Source organism: Python bivittatus, unplaced genomic scaffold, assembly GCF_059951505.1.
Source record: "Python bivittatus isolate LINGU-HERP-01145 unplaced genomic scaffold, Pbiv_v1 ctg000330_np1212, whole genome shotgun sequence".
Taxonomy (NCBI): Eukaryota; Metazoa; Chordata; class Lepidosauria; order Squamata; family Pythonidae; genus Python; species Python bivittatus.
In genome coordinates this window covers 51,608,768-51,629,147 of record NW_028277058.1, presented here as the reverse complement: position 1 = coordinate 51,629,147, position 20,380 = coordinate 51,608,768, and the positions used below count along the sequence as shown (strand labels likewise).

General features: G+C 39.5%; 1 protein-coding gene across 2 annotated transcripts in view; it reads left to right on the top strand.

Moving 5' to 3' along the window:
• The window catches only part of RERG (RAS like estrogen regulated growth inhibitor), a 111,969-nt gene that overhangs the window by 23,774 nt on the left and 67,815 nt on the right, over positions 1–20,380 (top strand). Inside the window, exon 2 of one of the 2 annotated variants that reach the window (XM_088141307.1) lies at positions 1,842–2,074. The exons of the other annotated variant lie outside the window; for it this stretch is intronic. Coding sequence (XP_087997433.1) covers positions 1,939–2,074 — 136 coding nt within the window. The 5' untranslated portion in view covers positions 1,842–1,938. The remainder of the gene's footprint in view (positions 1–1,841; positions 2,075–20,380) is intronic. 2 annotated transcript variants of the gene reach the window in all.

The window sequence follows — 20,380 nt, the reverse complement described above, 5'->3', positions numbered from 1 at the left end:
AAACCTTATTTCAAATTTATCTGGACCCTTAGCCTGTTTGTAACTTTGTAAAATGAAACTTTAAATCACCCATTTGCTGTTTATTAAAAAAAAATTAAGTCCTTAAACTTGTATTTAAAACTTCTTTTGCTAAGGATTGAAGGAAACTCACCCAGTGCTGTAAGATGTGTCAATACAAAGGTTCCTAATAGCTAAAAAGCAGTTAACAAGCAATTTCCAAAAGTAATTAGAAAAGTAAGTATGTGCACCAGTGTCCTTTCAAAGGTGCTGACTGTGGTTTCAGCAAGATGGCTATTCCCTCATCTCCCAGAGCTCTCAACCTGCTGGAGACTGTTGTTGTCTTGCAGTCTCCTCATGAGGAGAAACCGTCTGGAGCACTTGTGGGCAATCTCAAATCCTCTCCTTGTCCAGAAAGGAATTATCGAAGAGCTGGTCTATTTGCCAGCTCTTCATTCTGCCGTGGTCATCGGCTTCATTTTTCAGAGCCATCTTCAGTCCACTATTTCTTCCCTGGAAGTCCTCCCATACTTCCCCTTTTCACACATACACACACACACACACACACACACACACACACACAATGTGTGTCAGGAATGTCTCCTAATATTCCTGATTTCTGATATTCTTGACATTCCTGAGAATGTCTCCACAATACCCTGGGGAAGAAACAAATCCCACCAAAGTTCTAAATCTGAGTTTTATACCTTCTTAAATTATATAATGACATCATCCTCTACCCCATAAGTGGGGGCATCTTAAAACAGCAGATGTCAGCAAAGCAGCTATAAAAAACATATGTCAGGATAATTGGATAACTATTGCATGAGATCAAGCCAGTTGTCTGCACGCTTCTGAGATCGAGTTACAGATCAAATGTAATAAAGGAGAATTTAAAATGGTGCCATCAACAAAACAAGGGACAGAAATAGGCATGTATGAAATAGGACAGGGAAAGAAATGATACACAGACGGGACTAAGATCAAAGCAGAGAAGTGGTTTAGGCACTTAAAGACAAATCTCAGGCTCTGAAACCAACATGATTCAATTAGGCAATGGATGCCTTAGAGAATAGACCAACAGGTCTAGAGGGACACTAAATGTTCAGCCTGGGAACCATAGTTCCACAATGTGAGTCAATAAAAAATAGAAAGGCCTATGTGGTTGAAAAGGGCAAGGTAATCTAACCATAACTCTTTACATCACTTGAGATATGAGAGGTTTTGGTGAGACTTCAGGCTTTCTTGGTAATAACCCCCATGCTTTGGAATCACCGCGTTTGAAGTGTGGTTGGCCCATTTTTCCTCTTGTATAGAAAGGCTCTGAAGATGGGTCCATTCCAATGGGACTTCGCTCTACAGTAAGATTGTAGATGTCTTATGATTGGGGTGGTATGTAGATATGGTTAAATCAAATATTATGCCTGGTGAAGGATTCAATCTACAAGTCAACCTATTTCCATAAAGAGTAAAAGATTCTTGTTACTGGGTTTAAGTTTCCATATTTTCAGGTTTTCTGTACTTGAAGTCTGGCCATGCCATCCAGGGTCTATTTGTGTCTAACATTTAAAAAGAAAAGAAACAGAAAAAAACCATGAATGCATTTATATATCGTTTTTAAGTTCTATATCATCTATTTAGTCATAATACATCACAGCCTTTATTTATTTGTTTGGTTATTTGCATAACCAACCACAATCCTTAAGGCAACAAAAACAGAAACAATATATGAGACTAACATAACAATCAGATTCACTGGTCAAAGTAACTGTGATATATGCCCTCAGTCAGATTAACTGGGCCCAAAAGCTGGTTGATTCACACAGATTTTTTCTTGTTTGCAGAACAATGACAGGATATAGGGCACATGCTCCTCCAGGGGGAGGGTGCTTGGAATAGTGGGGGCCTCCATAGAGAACGCCTGCTGTCTGGTCCACCCCCATGGACTTCTCCCCATGCATTTCTCACAAGGGGGTTGATGTCTCAACTGGCCCTTCCAAGGCGAGAGACAGGCAGATTCAATTCTGGCAAGGCGTTACCCACTGTATCCTGGTGCTACATCAAAGAGGGTTTAAAGGTAAGAATCCACTTTACTGGCAATTAGTGCAGCAACTTTAAAATTGCTGCTATTGTATAGTGATGGGGTTGTCCTACCAGCAATCTAGCTGCTGCATTTTGTACCAGCTGCAACTTCTGGTTGGTCTCCAAAGACAGTCCCATGTAGAGTGTGTTGTGGTAATCCAGCTAGATGGAGGACGTCAGATAGTCACCATTATACATTGCCCTGTATTATGGGTATAATCTGATTACAACAAATGAAATACAAAAACACAGATAAAGGCTACAAAGATGCATACTATCACAAGTAGGCCAACAAGCAAGAACTTTTCCATTATTATTTTAAGTACCTTTGTCTGTTTCAAATCAGTCAGTAAAAATAAGCTCAGAGAAGTTCAGACAACTTCCCCATAGCAGAGCATTCCATGGCAGAACAAAGAGCTTTCATGTAGCATCTGTTCACCATGCTCTTATTTAGGGGACAACTGCTGGAAATAACTTCCCAAACTTTTCTGTAGCTTTCTATTTTCCAGGATTCCTTGTAATCTCACATGAGTATTGGGTATTCATTTTGTGTGATCTCTGGATGGGGCTGCAAATAAAATATAAATAAATATAAATCTCAAGGAGATGATCCATCAGTCCATCCTCCCTCCCTCCCTCCCTCCCTTGTTCATAGACTACCTTCTTTTCGTAAGCCTGGCTTTCTTAACCTCCAACTTCATTCTTGTTGGTTGAAAATATACTTTATTTCTGTATAATAGCCCAAATTCATAAAATCCTAGACAGAAATGGGCAACTGACCCCCAGATTCCCTAGAGCACCCCTTTTCTTTGGGGAGTTGCAGAGATTTCTGGAACAAAAGGACATAAGACGTTACTTTTGTCCCTTAAATCCATTGCTTATTTTTTTTTATTTTTGCTTAAGAGCATAAGCCCTTTAAAACCTCCTCAAAGAAATGGGTTGAAACTGTTAGGTCCATTCAGTCCAGTGATGTCATGATGTCCTACTCAAACCTCTGCAACCCTTGAAGGTCATCCCCTCAGAAAAGAAGCCTACCTCCTCCTAGAGTGGTTAATGGTGCTTTGGAATCTAACTGGTATAAACATTAGCTTGTTTTGCTATGCAAACCATTTTAGGCATATGTAGCATAGCAGCATGTTGGTTTACACTACTTGAGAAGTCAGTGTTTGGAAGGGTGAGAAATTAATGGGGTAAACCGTAAATGAGTTGACTTTTGTACAATGCAACCCAGCAGCAATGCTGACAATTTATAGATTTGCTCTTCAGCAGAACAGAGTTTACGAGGACCCGTTGCTTCATTTTCCCATCAGTTTGGTATGTGTATAGATTAATGGGTTCTACAGTCAAATTGTTAGCACCATAGATGTGCAGAAAGACAAGCCTCAACAAGATACTAGAGTTGGTGAAGAACATTGGTGGCATTGCCAGTTGTTTAATATGTTTCCATCCATTCAATCCTTGCCTTACTCAAGCAGCCTGACGGATCCCACCGAGAGCTAATTTAGTCTAGTGTTCTGCTCAAACAGTTGCCAAGCAGATGCCGTGAAGCAGCATAGGAGAATGCATAGGCTGTTATGTTTGTTGCTCTTTTTAAAAAAAAAAATAAAGAAATTACTTCCTCCTCTAATATTAAGGTTTTCCTAATCTTCTTCTTTGTCCCCATTCCAAATTTCAGGATGGTTTTCACTCTTCTCAGTCCTCAATCTTCCTTCCCTGAAACCATCTGTGGCACAAGTTAGGATACATAGCTCAGGAATTTCAGAGGGGGGCTCATATGGAAGAATACCTTACCATATATTCAGTTCTTCCCCCCCAGAAAAGAAAAATCCTGTTCAAGGAAAACCAATATATCAAGGAGAAATAGAGAGGTTGGCATCCCATCTGTTAGGAACTGTTTTTCTTTATAGTTTTAGCATGAACATTGCCCATACAGGTAGTCCTCATTTAGCAACTGCCTTGTTTAGTGACTGTTCACAGTTACAAAGGTGATGAAAAACTAACTTTACGACCAATGCTCTCATTTACAACCTTCGCAGGTCTGTAAAACAAAGCAAAGCTGAAGTAAGATCATAAGCACAGTCACACTTTCACTTAGCAATCACTTCACTTAACAACTGAGTTGCCAGTCCCAATTGTGGTCACTAAATGAGGACTACCTGTATTGTTTTGTAGATATGAGCACAAACAATCTTTTGAAGTTCTCCATCAAATCTGTGGGCAGAGAAATAGAATGGACAGTTTCTCTGAATTTTTCCAGGATAAAAAAAAATACTTCTCTAACAATTGGTCTAGAAATCTTTGTGGTGATACTATCACTTGCACCACTGCAATTAAGAAGCCCCATGGAAGAGGTTTCCCTGTGTTGTCTTCTCTAGTGATTTACCAGAAGTATGAGATGCTGGGGAAGATACAGAATTTTGGAGAGGTGATGGTACAATGAAAAGCAGGTTGTTTAATGCACTTATTGGCTGACTCATAATATGACAAATGCAAGAAAACCACATTCTATCCATTAGATTTTCATAAACATTATTTTCAACTCTGAAAGAATGTTCTTTTTCACCAAACTGAAAACTTTCAGGAAGAAAAAAAGATATTTTCTCTACCTTATATTATTTTGGTAGATTTTGCAAAATGCTACTGGCGACTTCTGATTTAATTTGGAGATAGAGGAAGACAAATGCTATGTATTTTCAAGGATGGACCAGGTTCAGTCTGTGATACAGGAGAATACAAATGTTCTTTAATGTGTTTTCCTTTTATGTGTACAAAGCAGGCTATTAATTAGTGTTTCTTTTTATGCCAAATGGCATGACAAATTGAAGTCTTCCTCAACCTGGGGTCCTTCAGATGCATTGGGAAGTCCAAGATACCTTGGTCTTCAGAGGTTACAGTCCCAACATATCCGAAAGATGTGGGAAAAGGTGGTATAGTATAATTCCTGGGCATTTGGTTGAGAAACAAATGCCTCCAGTTGGGGATGGCATTTCTGGCCATTTTTACAGGGTGCAGAAAGTCCCTTCAGTACACAGAGATGCTTGATCACAAGGGAGAACAATCTGAAACACGTTTTCCCCAAAACGCTTCCAAAAGTTTTGTAATGTTTTCATGGGACAGAAGAGGGGATGTCTGTTGGAATAGTCATTTTAGCTATATATACATACACACCGATCATTGCTATTCTCTTTCAGGATAAGTAACATGATGCAGAGCATTGAAAAGAGTAAGAAATGGCATAGTCAAATAAATTAAAGGCAGACAATAAGGAAAAAAAAAAGGGATTCATACCTAAAAATAATCGATACCTTTCCATACCTATCTGTGTTTGCGATCCATCGTTGCTTTAACCATGTTCATACACAGCTTCATACAATGCCTTTTGTTTAAACTTATGACCTACCTTTTTTGAGGATCTCATCAACTCTATTTAACCAAAGTCTTCCTCTTCTTCTCAATCAAATTACTCTCCCTTCATCTATTTGTTTTGCAATTTGATCCTGACTCATTCTCTAGATGACCAAACCACTTCAAGACACTTGATGCTGTTCACTCAGCCTTGTATTCAATCCGCATTGACTGAGCACCCATTCATTCTTAAGTACCCCATTGTGAATGCATCCGATTTACTTTTTATGTCTCTCCTGATATATCTAACTCTTACTTCCAAATAATAAAAAAGGCAGAAGAGCTCTCTGACATGGTCATTTTTTGCTTCTTTCAAAAAATATCAGGTCCTCACAACATATTACAAGCTAACCACTATCTTTCTAACAACATTTGCATGTCTGAAAATTTCTCCTTCTGTTTTGCCATCCTTAATAAACATTCTACCAAAGTACTTAAATTCACCTATTTGCTCTAGTTTTTCATTGTTTATATATAACTTGCAATTGTTCACTGTATTTTTTTTGGTCAAAAGGACAATTATCTTTGGTCTTTGATACATTAGTTTTCAGGGCCATCCTCCTCATTGCCTCATACAATTTGTCTAACATTCACTGCAAATCATTCAGTGCTCAACCAAGAACACAGCGTTATCTATGTGCAAAAGTGCTTGTGCATTCACACCCTCAACTAAGCCTCCTCTAAGGTCAACAAAACCATTCCTCATACACTTACCCATAAATCCATTAAATAACCAAGGGGTATCACACATCTTTATCTTACTCTTTGCTCAGTGCTGAACTATTTGCTAAGTGTTCTATTTATTCTGAAACATACTTGCCTTTCCATTTTGCTCTCATCACATTCAGCAAACCTTCAGACCATATTAGTGCAAAGCATTCCATAATTCAAGCCTATTCACTTTATCGTAAGCTTTCTCTAAGTCAACAAACACACAATAAGCTTTCTCCTTCATCTGTTTTTTTCATGATTTGCTGAAGAGCAGATATCTGGTCTGTACAACCCTATTCAGCATAAAACTGCATTTTATTTTATTTTATTTTTTATTTATCACATTTATATGGCTGCCCATCTCACAAAAAGCGACTCTGGGTGGCATACAACAATGAATTAAAGCAATAAATATATAAAAACAGTCATTATTGCAAAATATAAAAAACCACAAGGCACAAGAGTGGATGAATGTTAATCACAGTAACTTTCCTTTTCTTTCGTACCCTTTGATTCCAGATTCTGCCAAACACCTTCCCAGTTAACAACCTAATTCGCCTGTACTTTTTGCATCTCCCTCTTTGTACGGGGGGGGGGGGGTGTGATAACAGCACATGCCAATTATTGGGGACAGATGCAATTTGCAGACACATATTAATCAAGTTTCATACCCATCCCATCAGCAAACTGTACCCATATTTTAACATCACTTCACCAAGTATCCTTTTTCATATACCCCAGTAACATAGCTCTATACGCTTTGGTGGCCCTTGGTAAGAATATTTTTCCACATCATCTTTCTTTACATCCCCTTTCCATTCATTCTACTGAGAGATTAATCAGTCAGAGTACTTTTCATACAGGAGTTATAATTCCTTCCCCGACCGTCATTCCACTTTCATTTCCTTCACTTCTTTCCTTTTTATCCATGTCAATTTTTTTAAAAAAAATTCATGTAGGAAAAATGGATCTGCCGCACATTCAACACTTCTTGCCACCCTCTGGTAGTCTTTCATCGTAAACAATCAAATAAACGGTGCTTTTAGTTTTATATTCATTCTTTCCCATATGTGTATCTGAATACTTACAGTCAGGCGTCTCTTGACAAGCTGGATTGCCTGGAAACAGGCAGTCAAGGACCCTGAGATCTGAGAAGCAACTGTACTGCAGATACTGTAATGGGGCCATTACAAAAGAGAGCTGCGATTGCTGTGTATCAGAGGCAAGCCCTATTTATAATAAAATCAGGGTTTAAATTCTTGCCCTTTTTTCTCTTGTCTAGCTAGTATAATGGGCTTGAAACCACTCTCTTTTGGGTAGAAGGACGTTTTCTACCTGTTGCACAATTTATCTAATGCACTTATCTGGTTTTAGGCTTTTTGCTTCTGACTCTGTGAGAAGAGGCTCTCACATTTGTGTTTATATCATGGGATTGAAATGAATAGACCATAAGTAGATGCTCACTACTCCACATCCTTATTCACTCTCCAAATGGTCCTATCGCTTTTTCTGTACTGTTTCCTTTTGTTCCTACCAATTCATTTATGTCACTTAGCAAAATCATTTTCCCCCCGGATCACATTCATTCAGCATCTTGTACATTTTCCCCTAAAACTCATTTCTGTTTTTTTTCCATTATCACATTCACTGGGATATAATGTACAATCTATGGATTCCTATTTTTATATGCACCCCCAACAACCTAGAGGACATCAGGTCGTCCTTTCCAATATGCATGTTGGTCCTTTCCTTCATAATTAATCCTACAGCTTTATTTCTTTGCATCACATATTTATCTTTTTTCATGCTTCAAATCAAACCACCTCCATCCAGAAATATTACATACTACCCACCCTCCCTCCCTCCCTTCTCATTACAATTTATTCATGTTACGTTCCAAGTCACAATCTTCCATATTACATGATTATCAACAAATGGACCCACAGATAACTGATATCTGCCAACCATCATGATATTGGTCAGCTGAGTCTTTCAGATAATCCTTTTTAGGGAGAAGTTGTAAACTAAGTTACCAGCTTTGGTTGTATCCATGCCACATGGAGCATTCTCTGTTAACATTGAGAACAGCGCTGTTCATTTGTTCTGCCACAAGCACAGCCAAAGCCCACCTACTGCAACTTGAACTGAACTTTGAGGGAGCCATAGCATGCAATCTGTTGAGGCTGTGAAATCACCAGAAGGGTATTGCAATTTTTTCAGCCCGTGTTTCACTCCCTCTCCCTGTCCCTGTCCCTTCCTCCCTTCTTCTTTCTTCTTTCTTCTTTCTTCCTTCTTCCCTCTTCTTTCTAGCTCTTATAGTTAGAACGGGAAGAAGAGGGTGCTGGAAACCAAACCACTGCAAGATCTACTCTGAAACCTCAAAAAATGGCCTGAAATTGTTCTGCTGAAATTTGGCTGTTTTGTTTCCAATTTTCAGTGACGCATTCTGGGGCTCCTGTTGAGTGGTCACAAAAGAAGCCTTGATGGGCTCCGTGCAGCCCTTGGACTATAGTTTCCATCTCTGCTTTAAAACAAGTCACATTTTATTTCTGCAGAACTGTCCATATTACATTTGTTCTATTTACAGTGAAAAAATTAAATAGTTATATACAGCAATAAGAGCTTTGAGTTGATAACTGAGCAGTAGGTTGTTTTCTAATGTATTAATAAGGGTCATTAATAACTGATTTAAATGAAGTAGCTAAATATTCATGACTGCAGAGGGGCACCCCACACTTGTTTTGAACTGCATTAGTGGCCCTGTGTAATTTAAGCCAGGCGCACAAGCCCAGAGGTTGTTCCTAAGCAAACCTCCATTTTGGTGTTTTCTGAAACAACTGTTGAACATTCCCCTCTTGAACCTGTTCCACTGGAGCACAAAATATTGTGAGGAAATTATGTATACCTTGCATGCTGTAGTCAAGAGAAATGGCTCAAAAAGAAACTTTAAGCCCAAAGTTAAAAGGAACACGGCCAATAGGCATATTTATAAAATGAGCATTAGTAGCGAAATCATGTCTGGCAGGCTGTTGGATTTTTTGAAACATTCATCACTGGGATTCCAAAAAGGCAGAAATGTGTCAAAAAATGCAGGCCTATAAAGTCCCTCGGGGCTCATAGGTCGTAGTCTGTTCTCAGGCTGGAGTTATAAATATATATATATATATATATATATATATATATATATATATATATATATCAATATGAAATAGAAGACAGTTGGGGCAGAACTAGTAGGGAAAGACTTTTTGCTTCTTAAAGCTGAAAGAAGGCTCCAGACAGCTCTTCCTCCCTCCCTTCACCAATATTTTCATTACTTCAGTGGAAAAGGGAAAGAGATTACATAGAACAGAAGAATTGCCCTGCTGGGCTAGATGTAGATGGGCTGGCTTTCCCCAGCTTGGTAGTTTCCAGATGCATTGGGACTGCAATTCCCAGAATGCCCGGCCAGCCCATGTATTTCTCTGGGGATATATTTGTTTGTGTGTATATAGTTATATACAAACAATTACATACCTAACTTTAGTGGACCAGTGAGAAGGGGGGTGGTGTCTGTTATTTCCAAATGTCTAAGAAATGGTAGCATATGTCATTGCAGAACTTTACATCATTTCATGATGCTCCCATTATGCAAATGATACAAAATGCACCACAAAATTGATGCCATTTTACGTCATTTGTATGATGAGTTTGTTACACAAATGCCATAAATTGTCATAGACGTTTGGCCTGTGGATTGAGAATTTCATTGACGTTTCCCCTTGCATGGGTATATTTGTGTGTGTATACTGTATGTCTATGTGATATACACAAACAGAGAGGCACAAATGTGCGCACACATCAGTACAGATTGTATGCAATGAGTGCACCTTATTTTTTTTAAATGCCCTCATCATTTAAACCTGCCACTTGATGTAATGGTGCCACTGCTTGGGGACAGTCAGTGATTTTAAGAATGGTTGGAGAAGGAAGGTCCATCGAAATGAATTAAATCCTATCAGGGGAAGGCAGTCCTTGTGGTAGTGTTCCCTGACTGCTACAAAGCCTGGGATGGATATTTGAGTTGCAAACATATCATCTAGGTCAGGTCTAGCCCAACGTTTCCCAACAATATGTCCTCCCAATGTGTGTGTATGAAGCTTTAGTGTAATATGTCATTCTGTTGCCAACTGTCACCAGTTGGGTGTTTCTGGGAAGTTGATGGGCCTGGCATGAAGGCAATAGTTCATCTGCTATCTTCCCCTATACACCCAGTTTATCCCAGTAGCACAACTCAGGAGTATTTGCCACCCTCTTTCTTGATGCCTAGCGCACCAGGCCTTTCTCTACTGCTCCCTCCATCCATGCTTGAATCATCAGAAAACAGTCCTGGCATGACATTTGCTGTGCCATAGCTGTCTCTATCCTGGCTCGATTGTCTCTGTTTCTCAGAGGTAACAGATGACAAAACTGAACAGATTTGACACACATTGGGGCTGTTCTTGAATGATCCTGGAATAAGAGGGAAAACACCACTTTTGCTCCAGCTAAGGATGACTTACATCTGTTCACCCATGGGCTGGAAATGAGATGAAGATAATGTCATGGTGATATGGCAGCCATAACCATTTTCTTTTCTCATGAGAGTCATCACGGAGGGGTGGAAAGGGATGACATCAAACCAAGGTTGAAGTTATCTATGAAAATGGAGATGGGACAGAATTTGAGCAATATGAACAATATGAGTGGAAGAAAAGAGCAGGAAAATGAGTTTGAGATGTTCCTGACCTCTTAACCACAACTAGAAGGGATATGAATGCTGTGTCTGCAGTGAAACTGAATCTGTAAATGGACTCCTGATAGCTATGCATTATGAAGGGAGAATAGGTTTTCACAAGGAGTCATGCCAGTTTCCCACTCTTGTTAAAACGTTCTACAGTTGAGAAGTATTTGAGTAGTTTTTTTTCTGGTAGGAAATGAGGAAACTGCTCCGTCTTTGTAAAGCCATTGTAGCTAACACAGAATGCCTTTCAACATATTCCAGCTCTAAAATAAGACATTATGACCAATTAGAAGAAACCTTGAAAACCTTTAGCATTGCTTGCCCCAGTCACTTCCAGGAACTTTATTTTTCTTGCACACTTTCTCTCCACACCACCATCCTGCAGTGTGAAAAATACCTCCTTCCATGCAAGACAAAAGGCAGGGTTGCTTCAGATTGGTCCATTTGATTCTTTAGATTATGCACTTTTAGACTCAACAAAGAGTCCTTTGATAGTGCTGGTTTCCTGACACCTTTGATGACCCCGTTTCTTTTTTCTTTCTTTCATTTGTCAAATAGAAGCTTTAGTCAACATTTCCAGGCTTTTAGTTAAAGCATTTAGATCTGGATTTGTCTTTTTTCACAATCTTTTGTGCAGACTGATAAAGTTGTCCGTGGCTGCTGCCACCTAGAAAGATTGCCTAGAGGGTGAGAGGCCAGAATAGATAGAAGAAGGTGATTTGTTTGATTTTAATGATATTTGGCGCCAGCCTCTCAATGCCGTCCGTGGCCGGAGTTGAAACAAAGAAAAATAAACCATGTATTTTTCAATATCTGGCTGAGGAGAACAGATAGCATTAACGGAATGGAAAACATGCTTTTGAGCATAATAGAGCATCACTACTGCCCACAGACACTGATGATTTAGGGTTTTGTGTGCTGTGTGAAGAGAGCCATGGCATTTTGAAAAAAGGAAGAATTCAGCGGGTCTTATGGCTGTAGCATTGTGGTGTTCAGGAGCCATTGCCAGGAAATGCAGATGCCATGTGATTGGATTAACATTTAAAGGACCCCATGATAAAACTGATGAAATCCGTTTTGAACAAATAATGGTCCCTAAATGTCATTCCTGGATTTTCCCTGGTGAGTAGTGCCTGCCTTCTTGCTGCTGACTAAAGGAAGAAGATTGAGTTTGTTACAGCCAACAGCTTCATGTTAACAGTGTTGTATCTTTGGAGGAAGAGGCTGGACGTTGGGGGTGAGAAAGCAAGCATAGCAGTATGGCAAGTGGTTATCCCTCTCCTCAATCTCAGCTTCTCTCTTAGAGACCTCCAGGTCCCATGCAGTCAGCTGAAAGTAAAATCACTCTGGAGTCTGAAAGGCCAAAGTTTGCATAACAGCCCAGGCAGGGCTTCTCCACCCACCCACACCCCTGGTCTTTTCCCATCTCCAGAGCCAGAAGTGACATTTCATCAGACCAAAGGAAGGGAGGTTATTCTTGGAACTCCTCTGAGAATTTCCAAAACATCTTCTGGGTGGAAGGAAAAGGAACGCAAGGCAACCAGGAAAACACTGCAGAGAGTATTGCCTGGGTTTTAGTTTTCATCCATTTCTCATTCAGCCAGCACAGGAGCAGCTACATCTGGATGCGATTAAGACAATGGTAGCCAGCCTTTTTGGCAAGCATGCTGTAGCTGAGCCTGAAGGAAAGCCTTCTCCCTTTGGAGAGGTCATAACTCAGAGGCAAAGTCCAAGGTTTGCTACAACGCACTCTCCCCATTCAATTTTCCAGCCCTTTCTGAGAAGAGCTTCTGTCCAAAACCCTTGAGAGCTTCTGTCAGTCAAAGGAGCTCAATTCTAGCTAGATGGAAGGCAGTTTTGCCTGGTGGACAATATATTTATTTATAGGATTTGGGCGGGGTAGGGTAGGGGTGAGGAAATACGCTTTCAAATCAAACTTCCCCAGGGCAACTTCCAGTACATTAAAATCACAAGAATAAAAATGAACAATTAAAAATATGGAGTAAAGTAAGCAATACAATATTTTTATCTTTGCTGCATAGTAACAGTGCTCACCCTAAACAAGGGAACAAAACACAAATGCTATGTCTGAACAAGTCATTTTATAGCTGAATGTGGTGGCCTGGATCCCTCAACATTCTCAGACATTGGCTGGGTGCTTCATGATCCTCTGGACCACAACCTGCCAATCCCATTTTAGCCTCATCTGAGCATTGTTGTACAGACCCAGCTCTGCTGTGTTGTTGTATACCTGCAGAGAAGGTTCACCCTTCATGCAAAGCCATATTGTGGTTGGTTCAGTTTTGCTTTTCTATCTTCTGCAACACAGACCATTATGCTTTATTCAACAAACCACAGTTTAGTTCAAAGTGTAACTTTGGTTTCAGACTTGCATGTCCTGTGGTGTTTTGCATTTAACCCGTTGGCCAGAGAGAAAGTATCTATACAGCAAAGAAAAATGCATGTAGTATGCTAAACTACAACTGAGCCTACTTCACTCCAAGGTGCCACAACAATCTTTGGGCTGGCTTTGCTTGATGGCCACCCAAGAAGATTGGCTGTGCTACCTAAAAAAGGGGGAATTCGACACAATTCAAAGCCTCATGGTTTTCTCCATGCCCTCCGGCCTCTAATTATTATTTTTTTAAAAAATGGGAATACTAGGCCTTGTCCTCAGAAGGATGATACACACCCATGATTACTGAACAGAAGGTGTGAGCTGTAAAATTGTATGTAATGTGTTCCATTCATTCTTGCACATTGGAAAAAGAAATGTCATAACGAGGAAGGAACATCTCAGCCTGGCAGGAGGGCGGGTGTTAGCCATTCCTCTTTCTACTAGGAATTGATATAAAAACCTACAGTAGGATTTCATCAAAATTGTACCAAATTTGAAATATTGTGGCCTGCTCAAATTGTATACAAGAATGTGTACTTAGGATGTGTATTTTGAGTCAAAAGGTTCATAAAACTGATTAAGGGTAAATTGTGTATGTAAGCAAAATATGTTCAAAATATGAATTTTCATAGTATTTTAAATCTGTTAATGGAAGTGGAAAGGGGACAGCATGGGGATAGAACTAGTTATGGTTTATTGAACTAGTGTGTTGTAGTTAAGGTCTTGGACTAGGATCTGAGAGACCATATAGAAGCTCGCTGGATGAATTTGGGCCAGTTGCTCTTATTCTACCCAGCCCATTTCACTGGGTGTTTGTTGTGGGGAGGAAATTGGAGGAGGTGGGGCAATCTAGGTCAAATTAGTTTCCTGGAGGAAAGGTGAGATCTCAATCTAACAAATACGTACAGCCAAGATTTGTAAGCCTATGCAAAACCACAGTTTTGAATTGTGATTGGTTAAAAATAAAGAATGGTTTCTTTCTTGAGATGGATAACGCATGCTAAGTCAAAACCAAACCTATGTGTCATGATCTTATATTTGAATGAAATCTGTATGTGCAAAAATAACAGCTCCACAAAGGACAGCAGCGTTCAGACATCCTGCTAAGCCATAAATCACAGTATGTAAATCACAGCCCAGACAACATGTTAACCAGTACCAAACTAATTACATCATGGCCTAGTGAAGTGTCTGGACCCATCATAGTAAGAGGTGCATAGGAGAATTCCAGCTGTAACTGAGATATGCTGATTCTCCATTCCAGCTGTAGACCTTGGACAACTAGGCTGCTTTGCTATTCCTGTACAGTTAAAAGTTGTCATGTAAGGGCTGTGGAAATACAGGCGTTTTTGAGTCTTAATTTCCACTCCTTAACTTCCATCTGGTCATCTGGCTTTTTGCAGGCCAGATATAGCAACTTTCTGTATAGTTCTGCTACTTGCATGTTGAAAAGAACTGCATCGGAAAGTTTACAAAGGTTCTCTGAGGATTCAGACAAATAGCCAAAGAAAAAAGAAAAACAAAGAAAGAAAGAAAGCACTCTGAAAACATATTTCTTATCATTTCGGCAGCCAACATGAGGACTTTTCTTGTTCAAGACATACAGAGAAGACTTTTTGATCTATAGTCAACATCTTTCACTGAGGGAGCCAACATTTAATATTGGCTTCCTCTCTACATTGCAAAGCCCAAACATTTCCACCAATATTCCCACACTACCTTGAAACTGACAGATAACTGGAAAACAAAGGCCCCTTCTATTGCATTCATGGACCAAGACCACCACTCCTCGGGGGAAGTCCACAGAAAGCACCAGCAAATCAAAAACACTTCAAGGGAAAGAAGACAGAAATGTATACTGTGAGCTTTTCAGAGAGAGAGGGAGAGAGAGATGGAATTTATTCAAATAATTATTTTAAATCCCACTGACCTACTACACACACTAAACCATAAACAAAGCTTCAAGGCAGAGATTTGACCTGAAAGTGATTAAACACAAATAAACCATCATATCTTAATTCCATGTCTGAGCCCAGTTGGTAACCTGAATTGATAAGTTAAAAACATAGCTTGTTAAATAAGTCATAGTGGTTGGGTTCACATAACATGTTAAGCAAAAATGAAACAAAACACATTGTGGCTTAGCATGTTGTATGAACCAAGCCCATGTGTCCAATAAAGGGTCTGGAAATGTGGAGAGTTTATTCATGATTAATGTAATATAAGGAACCAAAAATTAATTCAGAGAGAAGGTTTTCTTGGGCAAAACTAAGTGCTAAACATCAGGGTCACAATGTACTCCACAGTTACTTGTGCTCAAATTAGAGCGCTACACTCATGTTTAAACTTGGCTCTCTGGAGGTTGCTGAATTATACATAGAAGCTCCAGCCAGTTTAACTAGTGGCAAAGATGGTTGGGCAACATCTGGAGATCATATATTCCAAGACTGTGGCATCTAGTAGCTTAGCAAGAAAATTAAGACACTGATGTCGTTGCAATGGATTTATAGATTTCCTCCACCTCTGGGTGACAGAGTCAGCAAAGACTGGGGAAAACATATTCAAAATCCCATCAGAATTTTAATGGGAAATGTGTCAGTGCCTGGTTTACACGTAATGTGCTTCTGGGTTACTGATATGTGAGCTTACTCTTTGGAGTTCATCCTTTGGTGGCTGCACTTCAACTGGGGAAGAAAGGACTTATGGCTATGGTGGCCTTACCTTTGCTAGATATATCAAACAGGAGGCTGGACAGCCATCTGCCAGAGTTGCTTTCACTTGGATTCCTGTCCAGAGCAGGATGTTGGAGTTAGTGGTATTAATGCCCCCATTCAACTCTAGGATTTCTGTGAGTGAGCTTGGGAGGCCATGAAAAGTGATTGGGGCACCACTGAGGGCTGTGGGTCACCCAAATCTGCATTATGGGTTAGCATTATGTATGAACTAAGCTATACAATTTTTAGAATGACTTTCCTCAACAGGCAGCCTTTAGATGTGTAAAGACTGCCATGTTAAGAATGTCAGTGTGTTTTGAGAGCTCCAGTTTGGGGAAGACACCTTTAGAAATTGTCTTCTTCTGGACTACTGTCTAGAGCAAGGTGCCCAGTCTGAGACCTCAGAGCCACAGATGACCAGTGAAAGTCTTGAACTATATCTTCCAAGGACCTCTAAAAGTTGTGACCAAATTATAAAATTGAACATAACAGAGAAAATATTAAATATTTGAATGGAGCATAATCATATCATCTAGATTTAATTTCAATTAAATGGAAAAGTAAATAACATTAAATCAACTTTAATTTTTGCTCTGACCCCTTCTATCACTTTTTGGCACGTGATTTTGAGTATGTCATTCAAAAACTCTTGGCCTGGAGAAAGCAAGGACTTTTGATCTAGAGTATTGCTGAAAATACATGTCTAAAAGGTGTCTTTTTGTTGATGATGGCTATTGGATTCATCTTCATAAACACAAATTTAAAGGGGGAAGAACGTTTATGGATGGGTGAACCATAAATTAGATGAGAACCTCTTGGTATGTTTGGAGAATCTTGTTTCTTTTTTGCCTTGTAGCTAAACACCACTGGCTTTTAGAAGCTACAGTACAAACTAACAAGGCAGATTTCTTTCACAGCTAATATGGATCCCTGCAAACGACTGTTTTTAAGGCATTTTTCTTTGGAATACTGACAGCAGCACTGGGGAGCCTTCATCATATGCTGGCTCTGAATGATTAACTCAGGAATACTGTGAAGAGAGATCTCCACCATTCTTTTAATAACTTAGAACTGTTTGTTATCTCAACATATCAATCTTTCTTGATTCAAGGATCTATATTTGGGCTGATACCAGAGTGTTTTGTATGCCATTTGGAGAGATGAAAGATTGGTGCCTCCTGTCTTTTCCTTTCTCTAACATAAATGGAAACATTAATCTCACAGTCCAAGGCTTTAAAGCAGGCTCTGATCTGTTACAGCTACCTGTGCTCAAAAGGATTGTTAGAAATTGCTAAAGCTTTCCTTGCCAAATATTGTGTGGACTTTTGCAAGGAGGGGGAGTTTCTACCTTGACATTTGGAAACATTTGTTCTTGGTTTGGAACTGGCATGAAAAGTGGATGGATTTGGACTCAAACTGAAGATTCAGGTTCACTGTGTGGGAGTGCTGTTATTTTGACTTTGGCTTTGGAAGAAGGCAGCAGCAAATTACTGAAACCACACTGACATATTGTATTGGGTCACAGTAGGGTTCGGTCACAGGTTCTTTTGGATTCGGAAGTAATGACCACATAGTATGAGTACTTAAGGCTTTATTCCAGGGCGGAATAAGAAAATAAATAATGGCATAACGCAAGAGAGCAATCAAAGAATATTCAAGAGTGGTGAGGAATACAGTGACAAAGAACTTATGCTCTGTTTTGTCAGTCAGGGAACTATAGAGAGATGATGGCAGTTGGACCACTCCAAAGCCAGCAAACATGCAAACCCTCCCAGTTAAGTCTGCATCCAGGTTTCATCCCATGGGAATTTTGACTAACTTGTATAGGCTCTGAACCATCATTACTCATGCTCCTTTTTGATGGTCTCATCTCACTGACGTTTGCCAAGGACAAGTTCGTCTTATCTTGTGCATGGCAGGTTTTGTTTAGCTCTGCCAAAAATGAGACCATTAAGGCTAAGGCATCTTTGTTTATACCAGGTGGCAATGAGACCATCTCAAAGTTAAGGGATATTTATTTCTCAGGGTTAATTGAATTGAAGATGAGAAAAATCATCCTACTCTACATGGATGTCCTACCAAAGACATGGCAAAACAGAGTAAAACTCTTTAGTAACTAAAACAAATGCTTGCTTAATTCTGCATTATGTACTCAACTATTACATGGGAATATAGAGTTCTTTGTATCATGCAGCTAAGTGAAAGAGGTACACGCTACTATCCAATTCCTCCTTGCCAACCTTCTGTTGGAATCACCAGCACCACATACGTTTGTGTATCATCAGATGTTAAATTTGATTTAAATGATCAAGTAAAGTGAAATCTGTAAGAGATGATGCCTCTCACCACTTCAGATATGTGTGCCAATGGTAGACCATGCTCATCCATGCCTTTGCTGATATAATGCCTAGACTCTGTTTGCTGCCGTGTGACTTATGCACATTGTCTTTGAAGATTATTTAGCATATTCTGAATAGGAGAGCTGGAGGATTACTTTGTTTGGGACATATCTCCATAGTATTGAAACTTTACTAGCTTCCTGACCACGTCTGGGTAGACCAACTAGTCTTAATTTGCAATACATGCTAAATGCAGAGTATCCCTATCCAAGGCTAAACAAACTAGGCAAGACGTATTACTGAACTAAGATTTGTGTGGGTGGAAAACGTACTACATCAAAGCTGGCACTGCCTTTTCTGTAGGAGATGTTAACTCCACATAGCTAAGTGAATCACTTTCTTTGGCAAGGCATGAATATAAGTTGACCAGTCTCCTAAGAGATGAATTCAAGCCTTTGATGAATCTAAATGGTGGTGATAAGAAACTTGTTTTTGGTATTCAATCATCATTTCCAATTCCTGGTTTACTTAAGACAAGATTGGGTAATCTGCAGGCACATGAGACTTTCAGGCCCTTTTAGGGGTATTCCAGAGATCACGCAGCCATTGCCAGAGGAGATATCAACACATTCATTTTTACTTCTCCCTCTCTGTCTAATCCCAAATGGAAATCTGGCCTACTATTGCCCTGAATTCTCTGATTTGTTTTATCCCTTTTCAGGTTCTCTGTTATTGGATATTTGTGGCTAGTACTTTGTCACAAAGATTCCATTTATATTCCTAATTCATTAATCTTGGGGCACCACGTGTTGTCACAGATCAACTCTGGATTCCAGGCTGTAGTTGATTGTCCTTGTGCTGAGATCATCTGCAAAGTTAGCAACAATCCTTATTTTCAGGGATGACTGTATGGAGGCTGCCAGGGAGAAACCTGGGGGAGAGATTCATATTATTTCTGTCTAGACTATTCTTTAACAGTGGGATTCTCTTTAGAAAAAAATAAAACACATGGTGCCTGCCATGGCAGCCATTTTGTGAATAGGAAGGTCTCTCATTTTGTTTGTATGCTGATCACCCACTATTAGAAGTGTTCCCTTGGACCCAGCACATTCCCTGCCATGCTTTAGATGAATTCTGTATTACTACGCTTGCTTCAAAATTGGCACGCCTGCCTTACTGTGTTTAGGAACCCATTCTGTTCATTCTACTGAGAGAGGCTATTGGGGTTCCCATTCTGATGGTGCCATTAGAAGAAAGTCAAAGTCTTAACAGGAATCTTTTAATTTTCTCTCTCTTCAGACCTTGTATTATTCCCATGTTGAAACAGAGTTAACTCTGAGCAATCATAACATTATACTTAAGGTCCATTCCTATCACACTTTTCATTCATTTGCTCACTTCCAGCATAGCAATAACCACCCATTGGCATGAATGTTTGCTTATGCTGAGATCGTTTTTTTCATAGGCAAATTGTTGAGCTCCCCAACCACAAGCTGTTTTGAAGCAGTCCTAGCTGGGCTGTTGTGTCAAGGCTCCAATTGTTCTGCTTTTTAACTGAAAACTCAGTGATATTTGATAACTAGGCCTGATAATCATGCTTGCTCTTAGCAGATGTAGTATGTGGGGAAAAAAATATCTTCAGCTTGGACTAGCAAGAACTGTGCAGATTGAACAATCAATGTTGTTTTTTTATAAGAAAACATTGCATTGTTTCTTGTACAGTCTTAAGGTAGGCTGAACACTTCATTGCCCAACTAGGAAACTATTTATTTACCCATTTCTAGAGAAACATTGATGAAAGGCTGATATGTAAGATCAAGTATATAATATATAAATCACATGATCAAGCTATCTATCCCTGAATTCTATCTCCGGACTTCCATTAAAGTTTTCTACAGACTTTTTTGCCTGTTTAATTGGCTTAATGGTGTTTTGTGAGCCCAGACATTATAAAGTAGCTTTCTTTGTTTCT